Source organism: Pelophylax lessonae (assembly GCF_965119305.1).
Source record: "Pelophylax lessonae genome assembly, chromosome: 1".
Lineage (NCBI taxonomy): Eukaryota > Metazoa > Chordata > Amphibia > Anura > Ranidae > Pelophylax > Pelophylax lessonae.
Genome location: NC_138768.1, coordinates 884,395,712 through 884,416,010, shown reverse-complemented (window position 1 = coordinate 884,416,010; position 20,299 = coordinate 884,395,712). Strand labels below are relative to the sequence as shown.

Genomic DNA, 20,299 nt, shown 5'->3' with positions numbered 1-20,299 from the left:
GCAAGGGCCAATAAGGGATTAAATAGAAATACATTTTATATGAAAAATAATTTTTAAGTGATGTCATAGGCAGATGAAAGGTCACATCTTTGATCTACACATGAATAAAATAGTAGATAGAATGAAAAAAAAAAATACATTCTTACATTCTTTAACTAAGTTAGAGACTATATCTGCAAGTGTCACTTTACACCTGCAAAACACAGCCAAAGGAATTGCCAGGAATATCAATGGGGGAGGGGGGGCCACAGCACTGGGAGAGAGGCTGGGAAAAGAGAAAGGTGCTAAAAACGTTGCTGAATTTTTTTTTTTAGGACGTGTCTCTTATGTTTAGAATCCTCAAATTGTTGAAGGGAATCTGTGATGAGGAAACAATGGAGGGTGCCATTGCTGACCTCCTTCTGAGAATGACTTATGTTATTTTGTTTTAATGGTCATCTATAAAACATTTTTTTTTCAAGAAAAGCAGTTTCATGTCAGCAAGACAAAAAACAGATAATGTATACAGTATACAAAATATAAGTATTAGCCAGCTAGTAGACATAATTCAGACCCAAGAGGGGATCTCCGGATTCTCAGACAGTGTAAAACTCTTTGTTCCCTAATGGGAAGCCAAAAGAAAATGAATGGTGGAAGACTGGTCACAACAGGAGAAATAAAAACTGCCCAACCTTGTTTTAGAAGGACAGGTAGATGAGAGGGGGAAAAGAAACAAGACAAGAAAGAGAAGAAGGAAAGGGAAGGAAGAAATGGGCGGGATGAGGGGTGGGGTTTGTAAATAAACAAATAATCTATTGATTTGTCTTAGTGGGAGGTACTATGAGTCATCCTTTGATCAGCAGTCTATACATCCAAAAGAGCTTTCCCCTTTTCAGAGTAGATAAACATATTCCACAACGTCCAGGTTTTGGGATACCGTCAGGGCTGCCATCAGGGGGGGACAGCCCATACACATGTAGGGGGCCCTGCCATCCTGAGGGGCCTGGCCAAACAGGCCCCAGCCAATGAGACCGAGTTGTTGCTGTTGTAGTAACTAGCAATTAGTAAAACAGGATGGCCACAGAGTAAGCCAATGCATCCGAGAAGATGTATCTTTGCTGAATTGTACTGTCTCTTTGCTGAATAAATGAGGCCGTCTCTTTGCTGGATTGGGATATCTCTTTGCTGACTATATGGGGATGTCTCTTTGCTTAAATGGATTCATTTTCATATATTAAGTTGTAATAGTGCTAAAATAAAAGTGGGTGCACTATAAGACTCGGTGGGATGGCCAGTGTACACTCGGTGGGACAGCCAGAGGGTAGGCCCTGCAGAATGTTGGTGGTCATGCCTAGAGGGGCCCAGGCTTAAAGCTGTGTAAGGGGCCCCAAAATTTCTGATGGCTGCCCTGGATACCGTTCACGCTTATGTTGTGCCGGAAGGACCAAGTCCTCCATCTTATTTATTTCTTCCACCAGGGTAAGCTGGAGGCCAATGTAAGAAGAATAAAAGATTTGGCAGCGTTAAGGAGGTGACAAATCATAGATAGTTTGTAAATTTTAGCTGGGATGTTGGAAACATGGAAAAGAAAAAAGGCTGCAGCTCGGTTTCAGGATCTTGGCAATTTTTTTATAGCCTAGGCCATGTTTATGTAGAGCAACAATTCTTTTTTTTCAGATCCTCAGAGAGTTCTTTGCCATGAGGTGCCATGTTGAACTTCCAGTGACCAGTATGAGAGAGTGAGAGCGATAACACCAAATTTAACACACCTGCTCCCCATTCACACCTGAGACCTTGTAAGACTAACGAGTCACATGACACCGGGGAGGGAAAATGGCTAATTGGGCCCAATCTGTACATTTTCACTTAGGGGTGTACTCACTTTTGTTGCCAGCGGTTTAGACATTAATGGCTGTGTGTTGAGTTATTTTGAGGGGACAGCAAATTTACACTCACTACTTTACATTGTAGCAAAGTGTCATTTCTTCAGTGTTGTCACGTGAAAAGATAGAATAAAATATTTACAAAAATGTGAGGGGTGTACTTACTTTTGTGAGATACTGTATGTAGCCCGGTATTTAAAGGCTTAGTCAGTCCATTTGAACCTGAAATGTAGGTGCAACGTCTGAAGAAGGGATTGTGGGATCTCCACACCCAACACTTCAGATTTAATAAAGTTGATTTTTAGGTTGGACAGTGCTCATACAGGTCGAATTCGCAGAGAAGGTTAGGAAGCGATACTGATGGATTGGTCAAGAAGAAAAGCATGTCGTCAGCGTATGCTGATACCTTCTGTTAAATGCCTCCTATATCGAGGCCAGTGATGTCTGGCTTTAAGCGGTTAAATGAGAGGGCAAAGAGGAGAATAAGGCGCATCCCTGTCTCGTCCCATTAGTAATGGAGAAGGGTTCGGAGAACACTCCACTATCTTTGACCAGCACAGTTGGGTTAAAGTATATCTTGGAAATCCAACTAAGCATGGTAATCCTGAGTCCAATGTGTTGTATAATTGAAAACATAAACTTCCAGTTCACCCAGTCAAACGCTATCTTGACGTCAGTTCCCAGGATTAAGTTCAGCACCTTAACGTTTTATCCCTGGCTTACGGGTCAGAATGAATACAACCTGATCCAGATGGATTTGTTGTAGTAGATGGTGCTGAGGGCAAGAAGCCAAAATCTTAGGTAAACAGCTTAACCACTAAAGCCCCGGAAGATTTTACCCCCTTCCTGACCAGGGGGTATTTTGTGATTCGGCACTGCGTGACTTTAACGGACAATTGCGCGGTCGTGCAACGCTGTACCTACACAAATTTGACGTCCTTTTTTTCCCCACAAACAGAGCTTTCTTTTGGTGATATTTGATCACCGGTGCGATTTTTTGATCATGCGCTAAAATCAAAAAAAAGAGTGACAATTTTGCAAAAATAACAATATTTTTCACATTTTTTTATATGAAATTCCCCAAAAAAAATGTAAAAATCAAATTTTTTTTTAATTTTTGGCCAATTTGTTTTCTGCTACCTATGTTTGGTAAAAAAAAAAAATCGCAATAAGCGTATTTTGGTTGGTTTGCGCAAAATTTATTGCGTTTACTAACTAAGGGAAAGATTTTTTGTCATTTTTGTTGTTTTTTTTTTTTTTTAACGAGTAATGGCGGAGATCTGCGATTTTTTTCGCGGGACTGCAACATTGCGGTGGACAGATCGGACCCTTGACTGACATTTTTGACACTTTTGGGGTTACCAGTGACATTACTACAGTAATCAGTGCTATACATATGCACTGTTACTGTAAAAATTACACTGGCAGGGAAGGGGTTAACTTTATTAGAGCCGCAGTGACTATGTGTGTCCCTAGGGGTGTGTTTCTTACTGTGCAGGGATGTGGCTGTGTGTGTAAAAGCACAGATCAATGGTCCCACATAGCAGGACCATTAGATCTGTGCTGTTACACAGGGGAGAAAGACAGGCGGCTTTGTTTACATTAGCCGCCTGCCTTTATCCCTTCACAGCAGACGATCGCGAGTGGGTCCATCGGGTCCGCCGGTCACACGCACGGAGGTGTCCATGGACGAGCCGAGGTGGGAGTGCGCCTCCGGCGGCGCGCGCCCGCCCGTTATTGGCTCCCAGGCTAGTGACGTACCTGTACGTCACTTTGCCTGGCCGGGGCTGACCGCCGCAGTATATGTACTTGCGGCGATCGGCAACCGGTTAAGATCAATGTTTAGCAAATATATTCATCTATAGCTGCCACAAGACAAGACCTGCTTTAGGAATGACTGAGATGGAGGCTTTTAAGGTTTGCAGAAGTAGAGAAGTCTTAGACCCCAGAGCATTAAACATTGTACCCATGTATGGGCCAAGGGAGAGCAGGAGGATTTTATAATATTGTAACAAAAAGCCATTGGGTCCGGGGGATTTACCAGTTTTGGTTGCGCTTACTCTTAACCACCCCTGCCAGTACCTCTGAGTCTTGGAGAAAGCTCTCATTTAATTTCCATGATTGAGTTTTAGAAAAAGGTACATCGGAGAGGTCATTGGCCAAGACAACGGGTGCATGGACCAACCATGTAATTGTGCCAATAGAAGAATCTATGACGTCATGCAGTTGACAGTGTGGAATCAGGAAGTAACCTATACATGTGTAAGGTTTATGGGGGAGGAATAAATCTTCCTCCCAAGTGAAGTAAGTGCCACCAACTGTGCCCTATGGAGGGCATGTGAGATGTGTTTATGGGATCTAGGGGAACTGAGGAGGAGCCCGAAGAGGAATCCATGCAAGGGTTTAGGAGAACACCGCCCACTATCAATTGGCCCTCAGCAAACTCAAGGAGTTTGTCAAGACTGTGGCTGAAAAAGAGGTCCATGTGAATATAAGGCAGCTAAGGTCACATTAACATCGCCAATCCTATAAACATTTTACCCCTCTTCATATTTTATCCAAGCTGCAGAAATGTTCATTCGTCCTTGTCCATTATATCTGTGACATTTCTCTCTTGTTACACCTCCAAACACATTGTTGTATTTTGTCTTGGATGTGGTCCAGGTTGCTCTTCACATTTTTCTTAGCGATGCCTAGCAGGTCCTTTATCATAGATTTATCATAGGAATGAACACGTGTGGCATACTTCTTGCTTAATTCCTCTATTATTTCGGCATCTGAAAGAAACATGTATATCTGATTGTATAATTCAATTATAATAATGAGACTTACTTATTAATGTTATCATTTAGATTTGGCTTGTTTGATTCCTACAGACCTGCAAAGTCTACATTTCTGAGCTTTAGTTCAGTTCATGTCTGTGCTGAAAATTCCAAGGAACCCCCCCTGACCTCATTGACGAAAATATATCTTGAGAAATGAGAACTTGATTTTTTCCCATATCCGGGTGAAACTGGAAAACAATATCTGTTTAAAAGGAAGGTATTGTCCCTTTGACCTCCGATCTATGCTGGAGGGGATATGGACAGAGAGGAACGTTCCTTCATATATGGTGGGACTGCCCTTTAATTCAACACCTTTGGTGCATGGTTAGTGAAAGAGTGTATCAACGTGCCTTACTAAAATATATATTTCATAATATATATTTCAGCTCATGCCCACTTTCCAATGGAATGTGGGCCCCTTGCAATTACATATAAACGAGCCAGACTACACTTGACAGTTGGATATTTTGCATATAGACGACAGACAACACCTGAACTCATTGACAATTACTTACATGTCAACACATCAGCCAGCTGAGTAGAGACGGAACGGCCCTTGTCCACAAACACAATCTCAGACACACGACACCCCACACTTACAGAAGTGTATAGGGAAAACAAAAGCCTTTCATGTATTGTTTCTGTGAGATATGTTCTATTGTTAAATTGACTCATGAATTGTAACCAGTTTCAAGCAGTTTTTGCCGCCCAAATATCATTTAAATGTGTGAGAGAAACTTGAAATAAACAGATGTGTCTACACCTTGCTTGAGTGCTCTGTGTCGTCGCACCTCCTGGCCGGATGAGAGAGAATTCACTATCAAAGGGAAATTGGGACTGAAGGGCCGTATATCATCTTGTAAATTGCCTCCTGACGAGATTTGAGCTAACAGTTTGGTGTCAGAAAAGTGGGATCTGCCATAACACAGTATTGGGTGAGTAATTTTATTTTTTATTTATTACCACCCTATACTGTCAGAGCAGTTTAACGGTACCCAGTTAACCGCTATTTTTAGCGCCTCCCAGGAATCTGATATTCCCAAAGATAAGATGGGGTCTGATACCCGGTTACAAAGCAGTACTGTGTGTGATAGTGAATTCTCCCTCTAAAACTTGTATATTTGCTGTATAGACATCTAAGTGTATTTTTAGTCGTTATATAAGATTACGTGCCATTGTATAGATGTATGTGGAGATTGTATGTGATATTAAGCTGAGCTTGAAGGTATAAACTTGCCCACCAAGGATAGTTAAACAGCAAACCAGAAATTGGGTGTATATAAATCTGATTATAAAGACGCAGGAAACCACATAAGTTGGGAAACTAGGTTTTCCAATAAAGTCTAAATACTGACCTCACCATCCCTGTATATATATATATATATATAAACCTTCAAACTCAGCTAAATCTCACTTTATATTCTGAGCTTAGATAATGGGCAATTCTCAAGGTAAGGAGAATCTCAAAGAAAAAAAAAAAAAATGTTGAAATTTACGTTTTGGAAAATTGTATGAAAATTGTATCGTGTATGGGCAACCTTAGATCCATGAATCGTTATGTTGTGTTAGTTTTCATACTGTTCCTAAAAGTGCTGTATCAGCAAAGCATTTCATAACACTGAATGAATACCGGTTGCATAATGATTTGTTTTGTGTTTATTACTTATGTTTTAAAGTGATGTGACTTTGCCACGGGTTCAGGGAAGCTGGTCAGAGTTGATGGGAAGATGAATGGAGCCAAATACAGGCCAATCTTAGAAGAAAACCTGTTAAAGTCTGCAAAAGCCTTGAGACTGGGACGGAGGTTCACCTTCCAGCAGGACAACGACCCAAAACATTCAGCCAGAGCTTCAATGGAATGGTTTACATCAAAGCATATTCATGTGTTAGAATGGCCCAGTCACAGTCCAGACCTAAATCACATTGAGAATATGTGGCAAGACTTGAAAATTGCTGTTCACAGACGCTCTCCATCCAATCTGACAGAGCTTGAGATATTTTGCAAAGGAAAATTGGCAAAAATGTCCTCTCTAGATGTGCAAAGCTGGTAGAGACATCCCCAAAAAGACTTGCAGCTGTAATTGCAGGGAAAGGGGGTTCTACAAAGTATTGACTCTGGGGGGGGGGGGGGTGAATACAAATGCAGCCACACTTTTCACAAATTTATTTGTCAAAAATTTAGGAAATCATTTATCAGTTTTCCTTCCACTTCATAATTATGTTTCACTTTGTGTCGGTCTATCACATAAAATCCCAATAAAAATATATTTACGTTTTTGGTTGTAACATGACAAAATATGGAAAATCTCAAGGCGTATGAATACGTTTTCAAGGCACTGTATATATGAATAATATCAAATCATATATCCATCCAGCAGGTGGCGCTTATGGTCTGTTTTCACAAGTTTTCCTTTTGCGGTTTGCTTTTTTGTTGTAAAAAGCCTGTTGTTTACAGAGCTCAGTAGCTCATTAGGATAGCTAAAGAGTATTTAAATTCTGGATAGGAAAGATAAAAAGTGAAACTCCCTGAGGTTTTTTTTTTACATTAAATAACACATTATGGGATTTCCCTTCACTTTCTGTCCCACAGACACAGCAGAAATTGAGAAGAAATCTCTCCAAAATGAGGGAAATTCTCTTTAAAGCTATGCTTAGATGTGCGGTAAGATTGCCTCACCTCTGAATAGAGGGTTGTTTTTTAGAGGTATTTTATTGGTGGTGGAGAAGGCGATATGCTGCCTCCTCACTGCCTGGTTTAACCCCATAAATGCCAAACCAACGCACCACAACTGCGTGCGTCACTTGAACGGGTCATGCATTACCGCTGCCGTGATCTAAAGAAGTGGTAGTTTTGAATGTGGGCATGAAGCAACCACAAGATGTGACCACCCCCATCTGCTGCCTTTGAATTTTAAGGGGGGGCAGCTGGAGTTGCTAAAAACACGGCTCAGCTGCATGTTTATTACACCCTTCAACCACAAGTGTAAATGATCCCTTAGGCCAGGGGTCTTCAAACTGTGGCCCTCCAGTTGTTCGGGAACTACAATTCCCATCATGCCTAGTCATGTCTGTGAATGTCAGAGTTTTACAATGCTTCATGGGATGCGTAGTTCCACACCAGCTGGAGGGCCGCAGTTTGAGGATCCCTGCCTTAGATGGTTGTCACAGAAACAAGTGTCCCCAATGGATGACTCTGTTCCTGCTCTGATGGCAACTCCAAATTTTGGATTTTCCCATTCCTCACATCACTGGGAGCAACAGAGACAGTCAATCTTCCCAACCTGACAGAAGGAACCATGCGCCCCTTCATCCAAAACCTAAAAAAATACATTTAGGCTTCAGATACACTTTAAGCTGAAATTTAGACACCCAAGAGATTGAAATCTCCTGAATCAGGATTATAACACAAAGAATAGTAAAAAAAAATTCAGAAAACTGGATGTTATCCAGATAAAATTTTAATATTAAGGTAAAAGCAAAAAAAAAAAAAAAACGCCTTTACAACTAATTAAAAAAAATTATTTGACCAAAAAAAAGTATAACTTTCAATGAAAGCCCTATTAATTTACAGTATTTTCCTCTACTCACAGTGTGCTCAGGCAGTGGTGAGGTGGGTGACACGTACTTACTGTACTCCTCAGATACACAGCAGCTGGTAATTCACCTCTTCCACAGCAGAGAAGGCAAGAAGACCATGGTAGGACCCTATAGCCAATACCATGAATACAAGGAATCACCCCTAATGTTTGGGCACACTATGTTCTACCTCTGGGAAATGGGTGTGAAGCCCCCCAACATAGATAATGGTTTGAAAATAGTTCTGGATGCACAGGAAAGGGTGGAAAAGACCATAGACCCTTCTATGACAGGATAGGGGGCCCAGTGTTTAGGGCAGCAAAGTCAAAATTTAGAGATAAAATGTTAAGGGTCCAGTGGGAACCCCATTATAGAATCAGAAGGTTCAGTCCTGGCTGCCGGTGCTGATGTCAGGGAAGAACTTGATCAGAAAATGGCAGATATGCAGATATGCCAGTGGCCAAGATGGCGGTGCTAACGCAATGGGTTCACAATGGCACATTGGCAAACGCAATGACGCAATGGCGCATAGGCTTTAGCGGTACGTTCTAATTAGGGCCAATTACCAGCCTCCACTGCCTATATAAACTCAGCACTGGCTATCATTCATTACTGGATTATCTTCAGCTAGTACCTGATCTCCTTGTGCCTTGAAACTTCAGCTTGATTACCCGTTACCGACCCGACTATCCTTGACCTGCTCTGGCTCATCTCCTGGCTCTGAACCCGGCTAGCCCAACAGACTTTCTTCTGCCTGCTCCTGATTGTCTTCTCGTGTTTGACCCCGGCTTGACCCCGACTACTCTACCTGCCTCCGTTCCTGATTGACCACCTGTGTTTGACCCTCGGCATGGCTACTGACCTTGATTGCACTAACCTGCCTGCACTTCCAGTGATCCAGTGACTGCAACCTGTGCACCTTTGGGCACAGCACCCTCTGTCACCATCTCCAGGGGTGCTCTGCACTCAGCCGCAAGGGGAGCCCTCTCATCACCTCAGCCTCCAAACAGGTTCGTGACAGCTGACCTGGGGACTGATATCAGGGAAAGAACCTAGGTGTGACAATCTCAGGATAGATATATCAAATGTAGCTTCAGATATCTGAGTGATGAACATTATCTAAACCAATTTACTGTCATGGAACCTGGGGGGGGGGGGCTTTAAGATGCTGCTTCCTTTTTGTGTACTTAACTGGAATTTATAAAATATTTTAATAAGTAGACCACTGGGGCTGGTTAATGTAGAGGTGCCAAAGAAAGGTCTCCCCTCTGCCCCACCTCCCCCCCCCCCCCCTATACCTACCTCCTCCGATGTCTGCATCCTGATTAGTGCAAATTTTGTGCAGGACAGCCATATCATACCATAGACATGAATGGGAGTTTCCCGTAGAGCAAGATAAGTGTCCCATTAAAATCTTTGGGACTTTAGCAGGTGCTGGTAGCCCAACACCAGATTTTTCCTGGCCGGGATGCAGACATCAATGAGGACACAACCATTGGAGGAGTAAGTACAAAACTGCAAGGGGATGTTGGAACCATCTGTGTGTGTTCAGGGGCTAGAGAGCGGTTAGCATTTTCTGAATTAGACAAGGTGGTGAGATCAGATGGAGTAGCGATATCACTTCCTGCACCTTGTTCAATCAGAACAGAACTTTGTCCAATCAGCACAAGGTGTAGAAAGTGATGTCGCTTCCCTACCTCTCCACCTTGTCCAATCAGAGAATGCTTTGCATTTATTGAAAAAACGCAAAGTGTTCACTGAATGGCTCTGATGCCAATTGGTTGAACTTCTATGTTCAGAAGTAGAGATCACTGGAGTAGTATCAGTGTAGTAGTGGTGTCTACGTCAGTGATTTTCATCTTTTTTGGGGGTCCCATAGGTATGGTATATACATAATAATTACATTGGTCCAGCATGTGGAATCTCCCAGGTACGGCACATAGATTCATATATTGGTTCAAGCTAGTCCAAAGTAACTATGTAACAACATCCATACCTGGAATTCATCTTGAAGTCTTAACCAAGCTCATAATAAAGAGAGTGAGACAACTCAATGACCACACAAGCCGTAATACAGGACTTCTCTGTAAACTCACCTCCACAAGTCTGGGCATTGAAGAGAGGAAAGTGCATCACATCGGGCGTCTCATTTCCATCTCCTTCATAGATGTAGCAGCTTTTTGTTGGAGGGTTCTCATAACTTGCTTCAGTGTTTTTTGGAAAGGGAATTTTGTACTCCTCACAGTATTCAACTGTTTTTTTCACTGTCTAGTTAAAGAAATACATTCATTTAAAATGTGCCCATTGTACTCCAATATAGTACTATTTAATGTATATTGAGAAGCTGGTATTATAAGGAAGGCAGAATTTTTAGCAGCAGAAGGAAACGAGTAAACGGGCATACGCAGCACCAGAAGTACAACGGTGGGAAGCAAAATGTGCATATTCGCACATACAATAATTAACTATGTGGTTATGAGTAAGCGATCTTCTGAATCGTGAAACGCGTTAACCTGTCCCATGTCCTTGTGATGCACTGTATGTATTTATCTTTTATGGGGAATTAAAGCACTTCTATTTCATCATACTCCTGAGTGCGTTCAACTTTCCTTTTGATTGCTAGGAGGTGTCTGTCCCGTGAGTTCTGATGGCCCCAGGCAGAGGAGAGACTAGAGGAAGATGGCTGAATTGATATTGCATGTGCTTCAACCTGTAGTTACTGCGGACCATCCCCTACATATAATTGACTGTGTATGTCAAGTGACTCCAGAATGTACAGTATGTCCTTGTGATGTGACTGTCTTGCTAGTCCCTAAACAAGCAAAAAATTTGGGGGAGCATACCCATGTATTTCTAAAGCTGCTGCAGCTATGAACCAAAAGACATGTATATTAAAAAAGAATAGCGCGCAAATGCAAAAGAAATAACTACCAAATCTGAAGACAATCCATAAATAAAAATGGGGGTTTGGTCCCACCATATGGCCATATCGTGCTCAAGCCCACTACTGCGTCAAAGTACCCCATTATCAGTGGGTCCTACACTATCCATGAAAAAGAGATGAATCCAGCCTTTCTAACCCTTGGAGATAATACTCCTTGCTGGGAAGGATGTGCAAATGCACTACAGGGGACTCCTCCTATATCCACTTGATGGTGGCTGGATTCATCTCTTTTTCATGGATAGTGTAGGACCCACTGATAATGGGGTACTTTGACGCAGTAGTGGGCTTGAGCACGATATGGCCATATGGTGGGACCAAACCCCCATTTTTAATTATGGATTGTCTTCAGATTTGGTAGTTATTTCTTTTGCATTTGCACGCTATTCTTTTTTAATATACATAGTCCCTAAACAACACCAGTAAAGTACAATGAATCTATTTATTGCATGGACATTCTTTCTTCGAGATATAAAGGTCTATGGCCGGGGATGTTGTGAGGAAACCTATGGCGAAGAGCAGGGTAGGGGATCTTGTGTGGAGACCTATGGCGAAGAGCAGGGTAGGGGATCTTGTGAGGAGACCTATGGCGAAGAGCAGGGTAAGGGATCTTGTGAGGAGACCTATTGCGAAGAGCAGGGTAGGGGATCTTGTGAGGAGACCTATGGCGAAGAGCAGGGTAGGGGATCTTGTGAGGAGACCTATGGCGAAGAGCAGGGTAGGGGATCTTGTGAGGAGACCTATGGCGAAGAGCAGGGTAGGGGATCTTGTGAGGAGACCTATGGCGAAGAGCAGGGTAAGGGATCTTGTGAGGAGACCTATGGCGAAGAGCAGGGTAGGGGATCTTGTGAGGAGACCTATGGCGAAGAGCAGGGTAGGGGATCTTGTGAGGAGACCTATGGCGAAAAGCAGGGTAAGGGATCTTGTGAGGAGACCTATGGCGAAGAGCAGGGTAGGGGATCTTATGTGGAGGCCTATGGTGAAGAACAGGTTTAATAGGAGGGAAATGGCGGCCTCAGCAATTGGGATTGTGTTCTAGCAGAGCTAGATTGGGGATAGGGCCTTGTTCTTGGGCGCCAAAATCAACCAACCATGAAGCCCTTCTAACATTTGCCATCAGCACCCCCCACAGTCAGTTCAGAGCTAAAGGGATTTCAGATCCCTTCTTTTCTTCCTCTTCTCTGTGCAGCTCTTCTAGGATGGACCCTATCAATTCTGATAAGTCAGCGTTATCATAATGAATCAATCTGGTATGACTGCAGGGATGCTGACAGCCCACAACCCCAGAGGTGAGTCAAAAAATTCCCCAATACTTGGGGTCTAAAATCCACAGAAAGGCTCCCAAACAAGCTGCTGACAAGGCCTGTGCTTGTAATTCACACTTAGAAAAAAAATATTTGTAGGTCCAGTTCACTTCTCTTTGTTAACATCACATTGTTATCAATCAAGTCCTGATAAAGGGGGCATTCTTGGACCTCTGAAACACAGTGGGTAGTTTTTGGATTGTCCTTGTCAGGACCCAGTTCAGAACCTGCAAACTCTGCTGTGTCTGGCGATGTCTCTTCTTGCTGACCTACCTAAGATGCTCGACGGCTTCCTGCCTGATTGTTTGGATAATTTTTCCTTGTGTCCTGTTTCTCCTGAACTTTGAACTCTTTGCTCCTCCTATAAACTTCCTATTTGGGCCATGCCTTTGAACTTCCTGTTTGCCAGATTATTGTGCACCCTCCAGCCAATATCTTGCTCTTGATACTCTTGCTGCCATCCTTATTTTCACTACCACTCGATATGTACCTTACTGACTACGCTTCTGCTTGATCCCTACCTGCTATATCTGCTACTGGACCCTCCTGGTGGGTCGAACCCGAGGACCGCAACCTGGTACTAACACTCAGCAAAAACCATCTCCTTCATCTAGAGGCTGCTTATAGAAATCATGGGGCCCCGTACAGTCTACCTGATGGGGCCCCCTTCAGTACCACCCTCAACCCCACCCCTGGCCCCTCCCCAGACCCTGCCTTGAAACAGGCAGGAACAGGCTGCATGAAGTACATGTATGTGATCCAGCCTGCCCGTGCCATCCTGCTGCAGTAAATGTTCTGAGGGTGGGCGGCAAGCAGTTAAAGGGAAAAGGTTAGGGGTGGGTTCACATAACAGGTCTGATCAGATCCGGCTGTCCGTTTTTCACGCGCGTTCCCGCTCCGTCACGACCCCCCTGCGCGTGTGCCTGGCGGACCCGATGTCCGCCGGGCACTCGCGATTGTCCGTTACACCGGGAGAAAGGCAGGCGGCTAATGTAAACAAGCTGCCTGTCATTCTCCCCTGTGTAAGAATGGAGATCACATAGTTCTGCTATGTAGGACCGTTGATCTCTGTTCTTACACCTCAAGCCACATCCAATCACAGTTAGAAACACGCCCCTAGGGACACACATAATTCCACCCTCTCAAAAAAAAGTTAACCCTTTCACTGCCAGTGTCATTTTTACAGTAACAGTGCATATGTATAGCATTGATTACTGTAGTAATGTCACTGGTACCCCAAAAGTGTCAAAAATGTCAGTCAAGGGTCCGATCTGTCCGCTGCAATGTCGCAGTCCCGCAAAAAAAAAAAAATCGCAGATCGCCACCATTACTCGTAAAAAAAACCCAACAAAAATGACAAAAATCTTTCCGAATAGGGTTTTGGATCTACTGGAGGTTCAATAATTGTGTCTGCCACCATCCCAAAAAAATGTTTGTGGTATTTGTGGTGCCTCAAGTCAAGGTGGGATTTTAAGGGCAGGAGTAAAGGGGATATCGAAGGTAGTATAGTAGGTAAAAATTTTATTTACAAAGTATGAATATAAATACAAACATTCATAGTGAAAATGGGTAAAGGCCCATTGTGCCAGTGGGAGAAGAAAAGTTCAGATGTGATAACAAGTGACAAAATTGTGACTTGAGTTGATTTTGGTGATCCTGCTCTGCTGATTCTCATGTCAGAAGACCGGAATAGACGCAGAGGAGGTAACCAATCGGTTAATCCGACATGTTTCGGCCAACTATGGCCTTTATCAAGGATCTGTCACCGATTCTAAAATAATCAAAGAGATATATGGTATCAAGTAATGGCAATTTGAAGAGAACCGTAATTATAAGGCAAAAGCGCACAATATGTGAGTACATACATTTTAGATATATGTCCACTTCCTAAGGTTGAGCCTTCCCAGAGTTTCTCCAGGAGCTACAGGAACAATATGCTGTGAGGGTGAGATAAGTAGTTGACTGAGTATGCAAACAAAGGGAGCCAATGATTGACTAGTGAGTAAAGTAATAGTAATTACTTGCTGGGCAGAAGATTCTGGTCCAGGGATCCAAATTAGGATTGGATATATGTCAAAAAAGCTTCCACAAGATTGGTTCTGAGATCTGGTAAAATATAGTAAGGTTGCCAAGAGTAGGTAATTTTATTAGAGTATGTGTGCATTTAACATAGAAGTAATTTGGACTCCTTTCCAGAAAAGTTTCCAGAGTGGTCCTTAGAAACTTGGTAGGAGAGATCTATGAAGGCTCTCCTCCAAGTAAAACTTACATTTAGATGTGGAGATTAGCAGGGTCACAGCATGAGGGCTCCGGGTCCGCCTTCTCCCTCGGTCAGAGAGAGACTGGCAGGCTCAGAGTGTTCCCCGGCCTATAAAGGCAGTCGCGCATGCGCAGTGAGCGCTGCGTGATGCTGTCTGGTATTGTCCATGCACGGCGTGGAGGGCGCTTGCGTGCAGCAAGAGCGCATCCCCAGAGACCGTGCGGACGTGCCAGTGAAGGCCGCCGACACAGTGCGAGAAGCCGGATCATCCCCGAAGGGATGACAGGAAGGTACGAGACCGACCATACGGGTTCAAGTGCCCCGATCCATAAGGATTCGGGGCTACCTGTGCCGGGAGTTCATGGAGTCTCGGGTTGAGGCTTGAGAAGTGGATATAATAATGAAAATAAAAAAATATAGTAACAAGGAAATAATAAGTAAATACACAATAATGAATGAATTAGCAGCATAGAGTTTACAGAGGAATTTTCTGTGGGAGAAGAAGGAAGGGGGGGCAAGGGGGGGGGGGGGTTTTGGTGGAAAAGAAACAGTCGGGCTCCAGAGATTGGTCACATAGGAAGCAGTTGGAAGATCAGTGAGAAGAGGTCCATATCCTAGGAATAAATCATAGTCAATTCAGATTGGATTTACAATCTGATATGTAATAATCAAAGTCAAAGGTGGACAAAAATAATAAAGGATAATTAATGAAAAGAAATAAATAAAAAAAAATAATAAATAAATAATATAATAATAATAATAAAATATAAAATAATAATAATAAAAAAAAAAAAAAAAAAAAAGAGTCTTTAGTCCGTTTTTCCGGAGGAAAAACCTGGAAGGAATGGGCGGAAGCTTTGTGCTTCGTTTAATCCAGGTGGTATGGTAGCTTTGAGTCTAGTGATCCAGCGCATTTCCAACTGTAAGAGGGTCTTGTTCCAGTCACCGCCACGAAGTGGCACATGGATTCTATCCAAGGCCATAAAGTTTATTTTGGGCATTTTGGGCATACAAAATGCCCAAAATAAACTTTATGGCCTTGGATAGAATCCATGTGCCACTTCGTGGCGGTGACTGGAACAAGACCCTCTTACAGTTGGAAATGCGCTGGATCACTAGACTCAAAGCTACCATACCACCTGGATTAAATGAAGCACAAAGCTTCCGCCCATTCCTTCCAGGTTTTTCCTCCGGAAAAACGGACTAAAGACTCTTTTTTTTTTTTTTTTTTATATTTATTTTATTTTATTTTATTTTTTTTATTTTTTTTTTTATTATTATTTTATATTTTATTATTATTATTATATTATTTATTTATAATTTTTTTTATTTATTTATTTTCATTAATTATCCTTTATTATTTTTGTCCACCTTTGACTTTGATTATTACATATCAGATTGTAAATCCAATCTGAATTGACTATGATTTATTCCTAGGATATGGACCTCTTCTCACTGATCTTCCAACTGCTTCCTATGTGACCAATCTCTGGAGCCCGACTGTTTCTTTTCCACCAAAACCCCCCCCCCCCTTGCCCCCCCTTCCTTCTTCTCCCACAGAAAATTCCTCTGTAAACTCTATGCTGCTAATTCATTCATTATTGTGTATTTACTTATTATTTCCTTGTTACTATATTTTTTTATTTTCATTATTATATCCACTTCTCAAGCCTCAACCCGAGACTCCATGAACTCCCGGCACAGGTAGCCCCGAATCCTTATGGATCGGGGCACTTGAACCCGTATGGTCGGTCTCGTACCTTCCTGTCATCCCTTCGGGGATGATCCGGCTTCTCGCACTGTGTCGGCGGCCTTCACTGGCACGTCCGCACGGTCTCTGGGGATGCGCTCTTGCTGCACGCAAGCGCCCTCCACGCCGTGCATGGACAATACCAGACAGCATCACGCAGCGCTCACTGCGCATGCGCGACTGCCTTTATAGGCCGGGGAACACTCTGAGCCTGCCAGTCTCTCTCTGACCGAGGGAGAAGGCGGACCCGGAGCCCTCATGCTGTGACCCTGCTAATCTCCACATCTAAATGTAAGTTTTACTTGGAGGAGAGCCTTCATAGATCTCTCCTACCAAGTTTCTAAGGACCACTCTGGAAACTTTTCTGGAAAGGAGTCCAAATTACTTCTATGTTAAATGCACACATACTCTAATAAAATTACCTACTCTTGGCAACCTTACTATATTTTACCAGATCTCAGAACCAATCTTGTGGAAGCTTTTTTGACATATATCCAATCCTAATTTGGATCCCTGGACCAGAATCTTCTGCCCAGCAAGTAATTACTATTACTTTACTCACTAGTCAATCATTGGCTCCCTTTGTTTGCATACTCAGTCAACTACTTATCTCACCCTCACAGCATATTGTTCCTGTAGCTCCTGGAGAAACTCTGGGAAGGCTCAACCTTAGGAAGTGGACATATATCTAAAATGTATGTACTCACATATTGTGCGCTTTTGCCTTATAATTACGGTTCTCTTCAAATTGCCATTACTTGATACCATATATCTCTTTGATTATTTTAGAATCGGTGACAGATCCTTGATAAAGGCCATAGTTGGCCGAAACATGTCGGATTAACCGATTGGTTACCTCCTCTGCGTCTATTCCGGTCTTCTGACATGAGAATCAGCAGAGCAGGATCACCAAAATCAACTCAAGTCACAATTTTGTCACTTGTTATCACATCTGAACTTTTCTTCTCCCACTGGCACAATGGGCCTTTACCCATTTTCACTATGAATGTTTGTATTTATATTCATACTTTGTAAATAAAATTTTTACCTACTATACTACCTTCGATATCCCCTTTACTCCTGCCCTTAAAATCCCACCTTGACTTGAGGCACCACAAATACCACAGACAAAAATCTTTCCCTTAGTTAGTAAACGCAATAACTTTTGCGCAAACCAATTAAAATGCAATTTTTTTTTTTTACCAAACATATGTAGCATATAACAAATTGGCCTAAAATGTTAAAAAAATTTGATTTTTACATTTTTTTTTTGGGGGGGGGGAAATTTCATATAAAAAAATGTGAAAAATATTGTTATTTTTGCAAAATTGACGCTCTTTTTTTGTTTATAGCGCATGATCAAAAAAATCGCACAGGTGATCAAATACCACCAAAAGAAAGCTCTGTTTGTGGGAAAAAAAGGACGTCAAATTAGTTTAGGTACAGCATCGCACGACTGCACAATTGTCCATTAAAGTCACGCAGTGCCGAATCGCAAAATAGGCCCTGGTCAGGAAGGGGGTAAAATCTTCTGGGGCTTAAGTGGTTAATATCAATTTTTGTTATACAAATGATGATGACAGACATTTTAAATACTGTAATCTGGCAAATCCCCCCCCCCCCCCCCCAAAAAAAAAAAATAAAAAATGATGCTGTTCGAAAAAAATAAATTAAAAATGAGAAATGGAAAAAAAAACAAAAAACAAACAAACAATCTCATTAACATTTCGCTAAAAGAGAGACGGATTTGCTGTCCTGTAATCCCCCTCTTGTGCTTTCATGTAGATAACAATGTATTATTTCATCACTTTTGTGGGTTTTTTCTATTTCATTTTATATTTGCTGTTGTTAAGATGCATTGAATGACCATAGAAATGTCACTACCTCGAATGGATCTCCTGCACTGAAGTCAAAAGATAAAATCAGATCTACTTTGCGGTGAGGAGGTAACACTAAGGGGTACGGAGTATTAATTTCCAACCCGGCATCCACCAGACAGATTTGCTCTTTATGCAAGAGGTCGCAGTCTTCTGTGATTTTTTCTGGGAAATAAATCAATGAAAATATTAATAAACGCAAAAAAAAAAAAAAGTTAAAAGGTGTGCTAGCGGTTTATCAATTTACAAAAAATAAATAAAAAATAGTCACTCTCTTACAAATACTTTCACATAGACCCATATATTAATCTCACACAAACTTTACATACTAAAGTCATTTGCAATATTTTTAAAACTACAGCTTTTACCTTTACGCCTAAAAGGGTAAAACAAACCCGAATGCCTCAGCACAGTTTTGACACATGTTAGTGAAACCGTAGTTATCAATCACAACTACTTTGTGCATTCGGGTGGATTATACCGCGTTATTTTTTTTTTTTACCAGGACAAATTGGGCTTTCATTTGGTGGTAAATGGTAATGGGTGTCTTTTTTCTTTTTTTTTTTTTTTAAATCTTAAATAAAAAAAATGATCAAAAGAAAGAAACTTGCCCAAAATAGTAAAAAAAAAAAAAAGAAATCACACTTTTTCATTTAATTAAACTGTATATTTCTAGCAACTACCATAACCCACCACCAAAGAACAACCCAAAATAATTCTGCTCCTGATGATCACAGTGATATCACATATGTGTATGTTAGTAGATGTTTGTTCCTAGTGATCGAATCATATCGTTTTTTTATTGCCGATACCAATGCCGATATTTTGGTCATCAGATATTGGTGACGGCCGATATTTTCGGACATTTAAAAAAAAAAAATGTTTTTTTTTTTTACAGGTACTGTTGTGGAGGGATCTTGGTGTCTAAAAGACCCCAAACCCCTCCTCAGCACTTAAAAGCATTCAAAACGCCAAATTTGGCTGTTTTGAATGCTGTCATTTTTTTTTAATTTGGTGCCGAGTACCCGGAAGTGACATCATGACATCCCTTCCGGGTATTACATGGAGACCTGATCAGAGCCGAATGCGGCTTTGATCGGGTCTTCGGAGGCCATCGCTGGTTGCCCAGGTCTCCTGGTGGGACTGGAGACCCGGCCAAGCAGCGGGGGGGGGGGGGGGGACGTCCCCTCCCACTTCTTGTAATGACAGCCGAGCGGCTTCTCAGCAGCATTGGTTGTCATTACAAGACAGCCGACCCTCGGCTATGGACGCCGTTAACGGGGTGATGCCTCTAGCTGCAGGCATCACCCCAGGACAAGCACTTTCCGAAATATCTGCAATATTGGTCACCTTGTTGCCCGATTCCGATGTATCATAGTGTATATATATATATATATATATATATATATATTGGTGTTGCCGATAGTCGGTCGATCCCTAGTTTGTACCCGTAGTACAGCCCAGAAACTTTTTGTTTTAAATCCTACCTGAAACACACTGACACTGATACTAATTAAAAAAATAAATACGTAAATAAATGAATCCTGTCCAAAACAATCCTGACCCTGACCTTTGACCCTGACCTTGATCCCAACGCTAACCCTGGCACTGACCTAGATCAAACGGGCTGGTAAAGTGACATCACATACCCATTCACGAGATGTATCACAGATATAGTGTGGAAGTCATTAAAGGGTCCACAGGGTATTTCCTTAGTAAGCAGAAGAGAGAATAGGCCAGAGGGCAATTTCCCAACTGATATTCAGGATTTTTAATGATGACAGTAAATTTCTGTCTCATGACTGGGGTATTTCTGGGGGACAAAAAAACACATTATGGGCATCGGGGGGGGGGGGGGGTGCTGACAATAAAGGAACTACACACACTGGAGAAAATGCAGTAAT

At 42.1% G+C, this 20,299-nt stretch overlaps 1 protein-coding gene across 1 annotated transcript in view; it reads right to left on the bottom strand.

Moving 5' to 3' along the window:
- Nucleotides 1-4,454: 4,454 nt before the first annotated feature.
- The window catches only part of LOC309550682 (cytosolic phospholipase A2 gamma-like), a gene marked incomplete at its 3' end in the record, with an annotated part of 223,268 nt that continues 207,423 nt past the window's right edge, over nt 4,455-20,299 (bottom strand). The window contains exons 13-15 of the mRNA XM_082251017.1: nt 18,403-18,560; nt 10,360-10,531; nt 4,455-4,639 (exon numbers count right to left, since the gene is read on the bottom strand). Coding sequence (XP_082107143.1) covers nt 4,455-4,639; nt 10,360-10,531; nt 18,403-18,560 — 515 coding nt within the window. The remainder of the gene's footprint in view (nt 4,640-10,359; nt 10,532-18,402; nt 18,561-20,299) is intronic.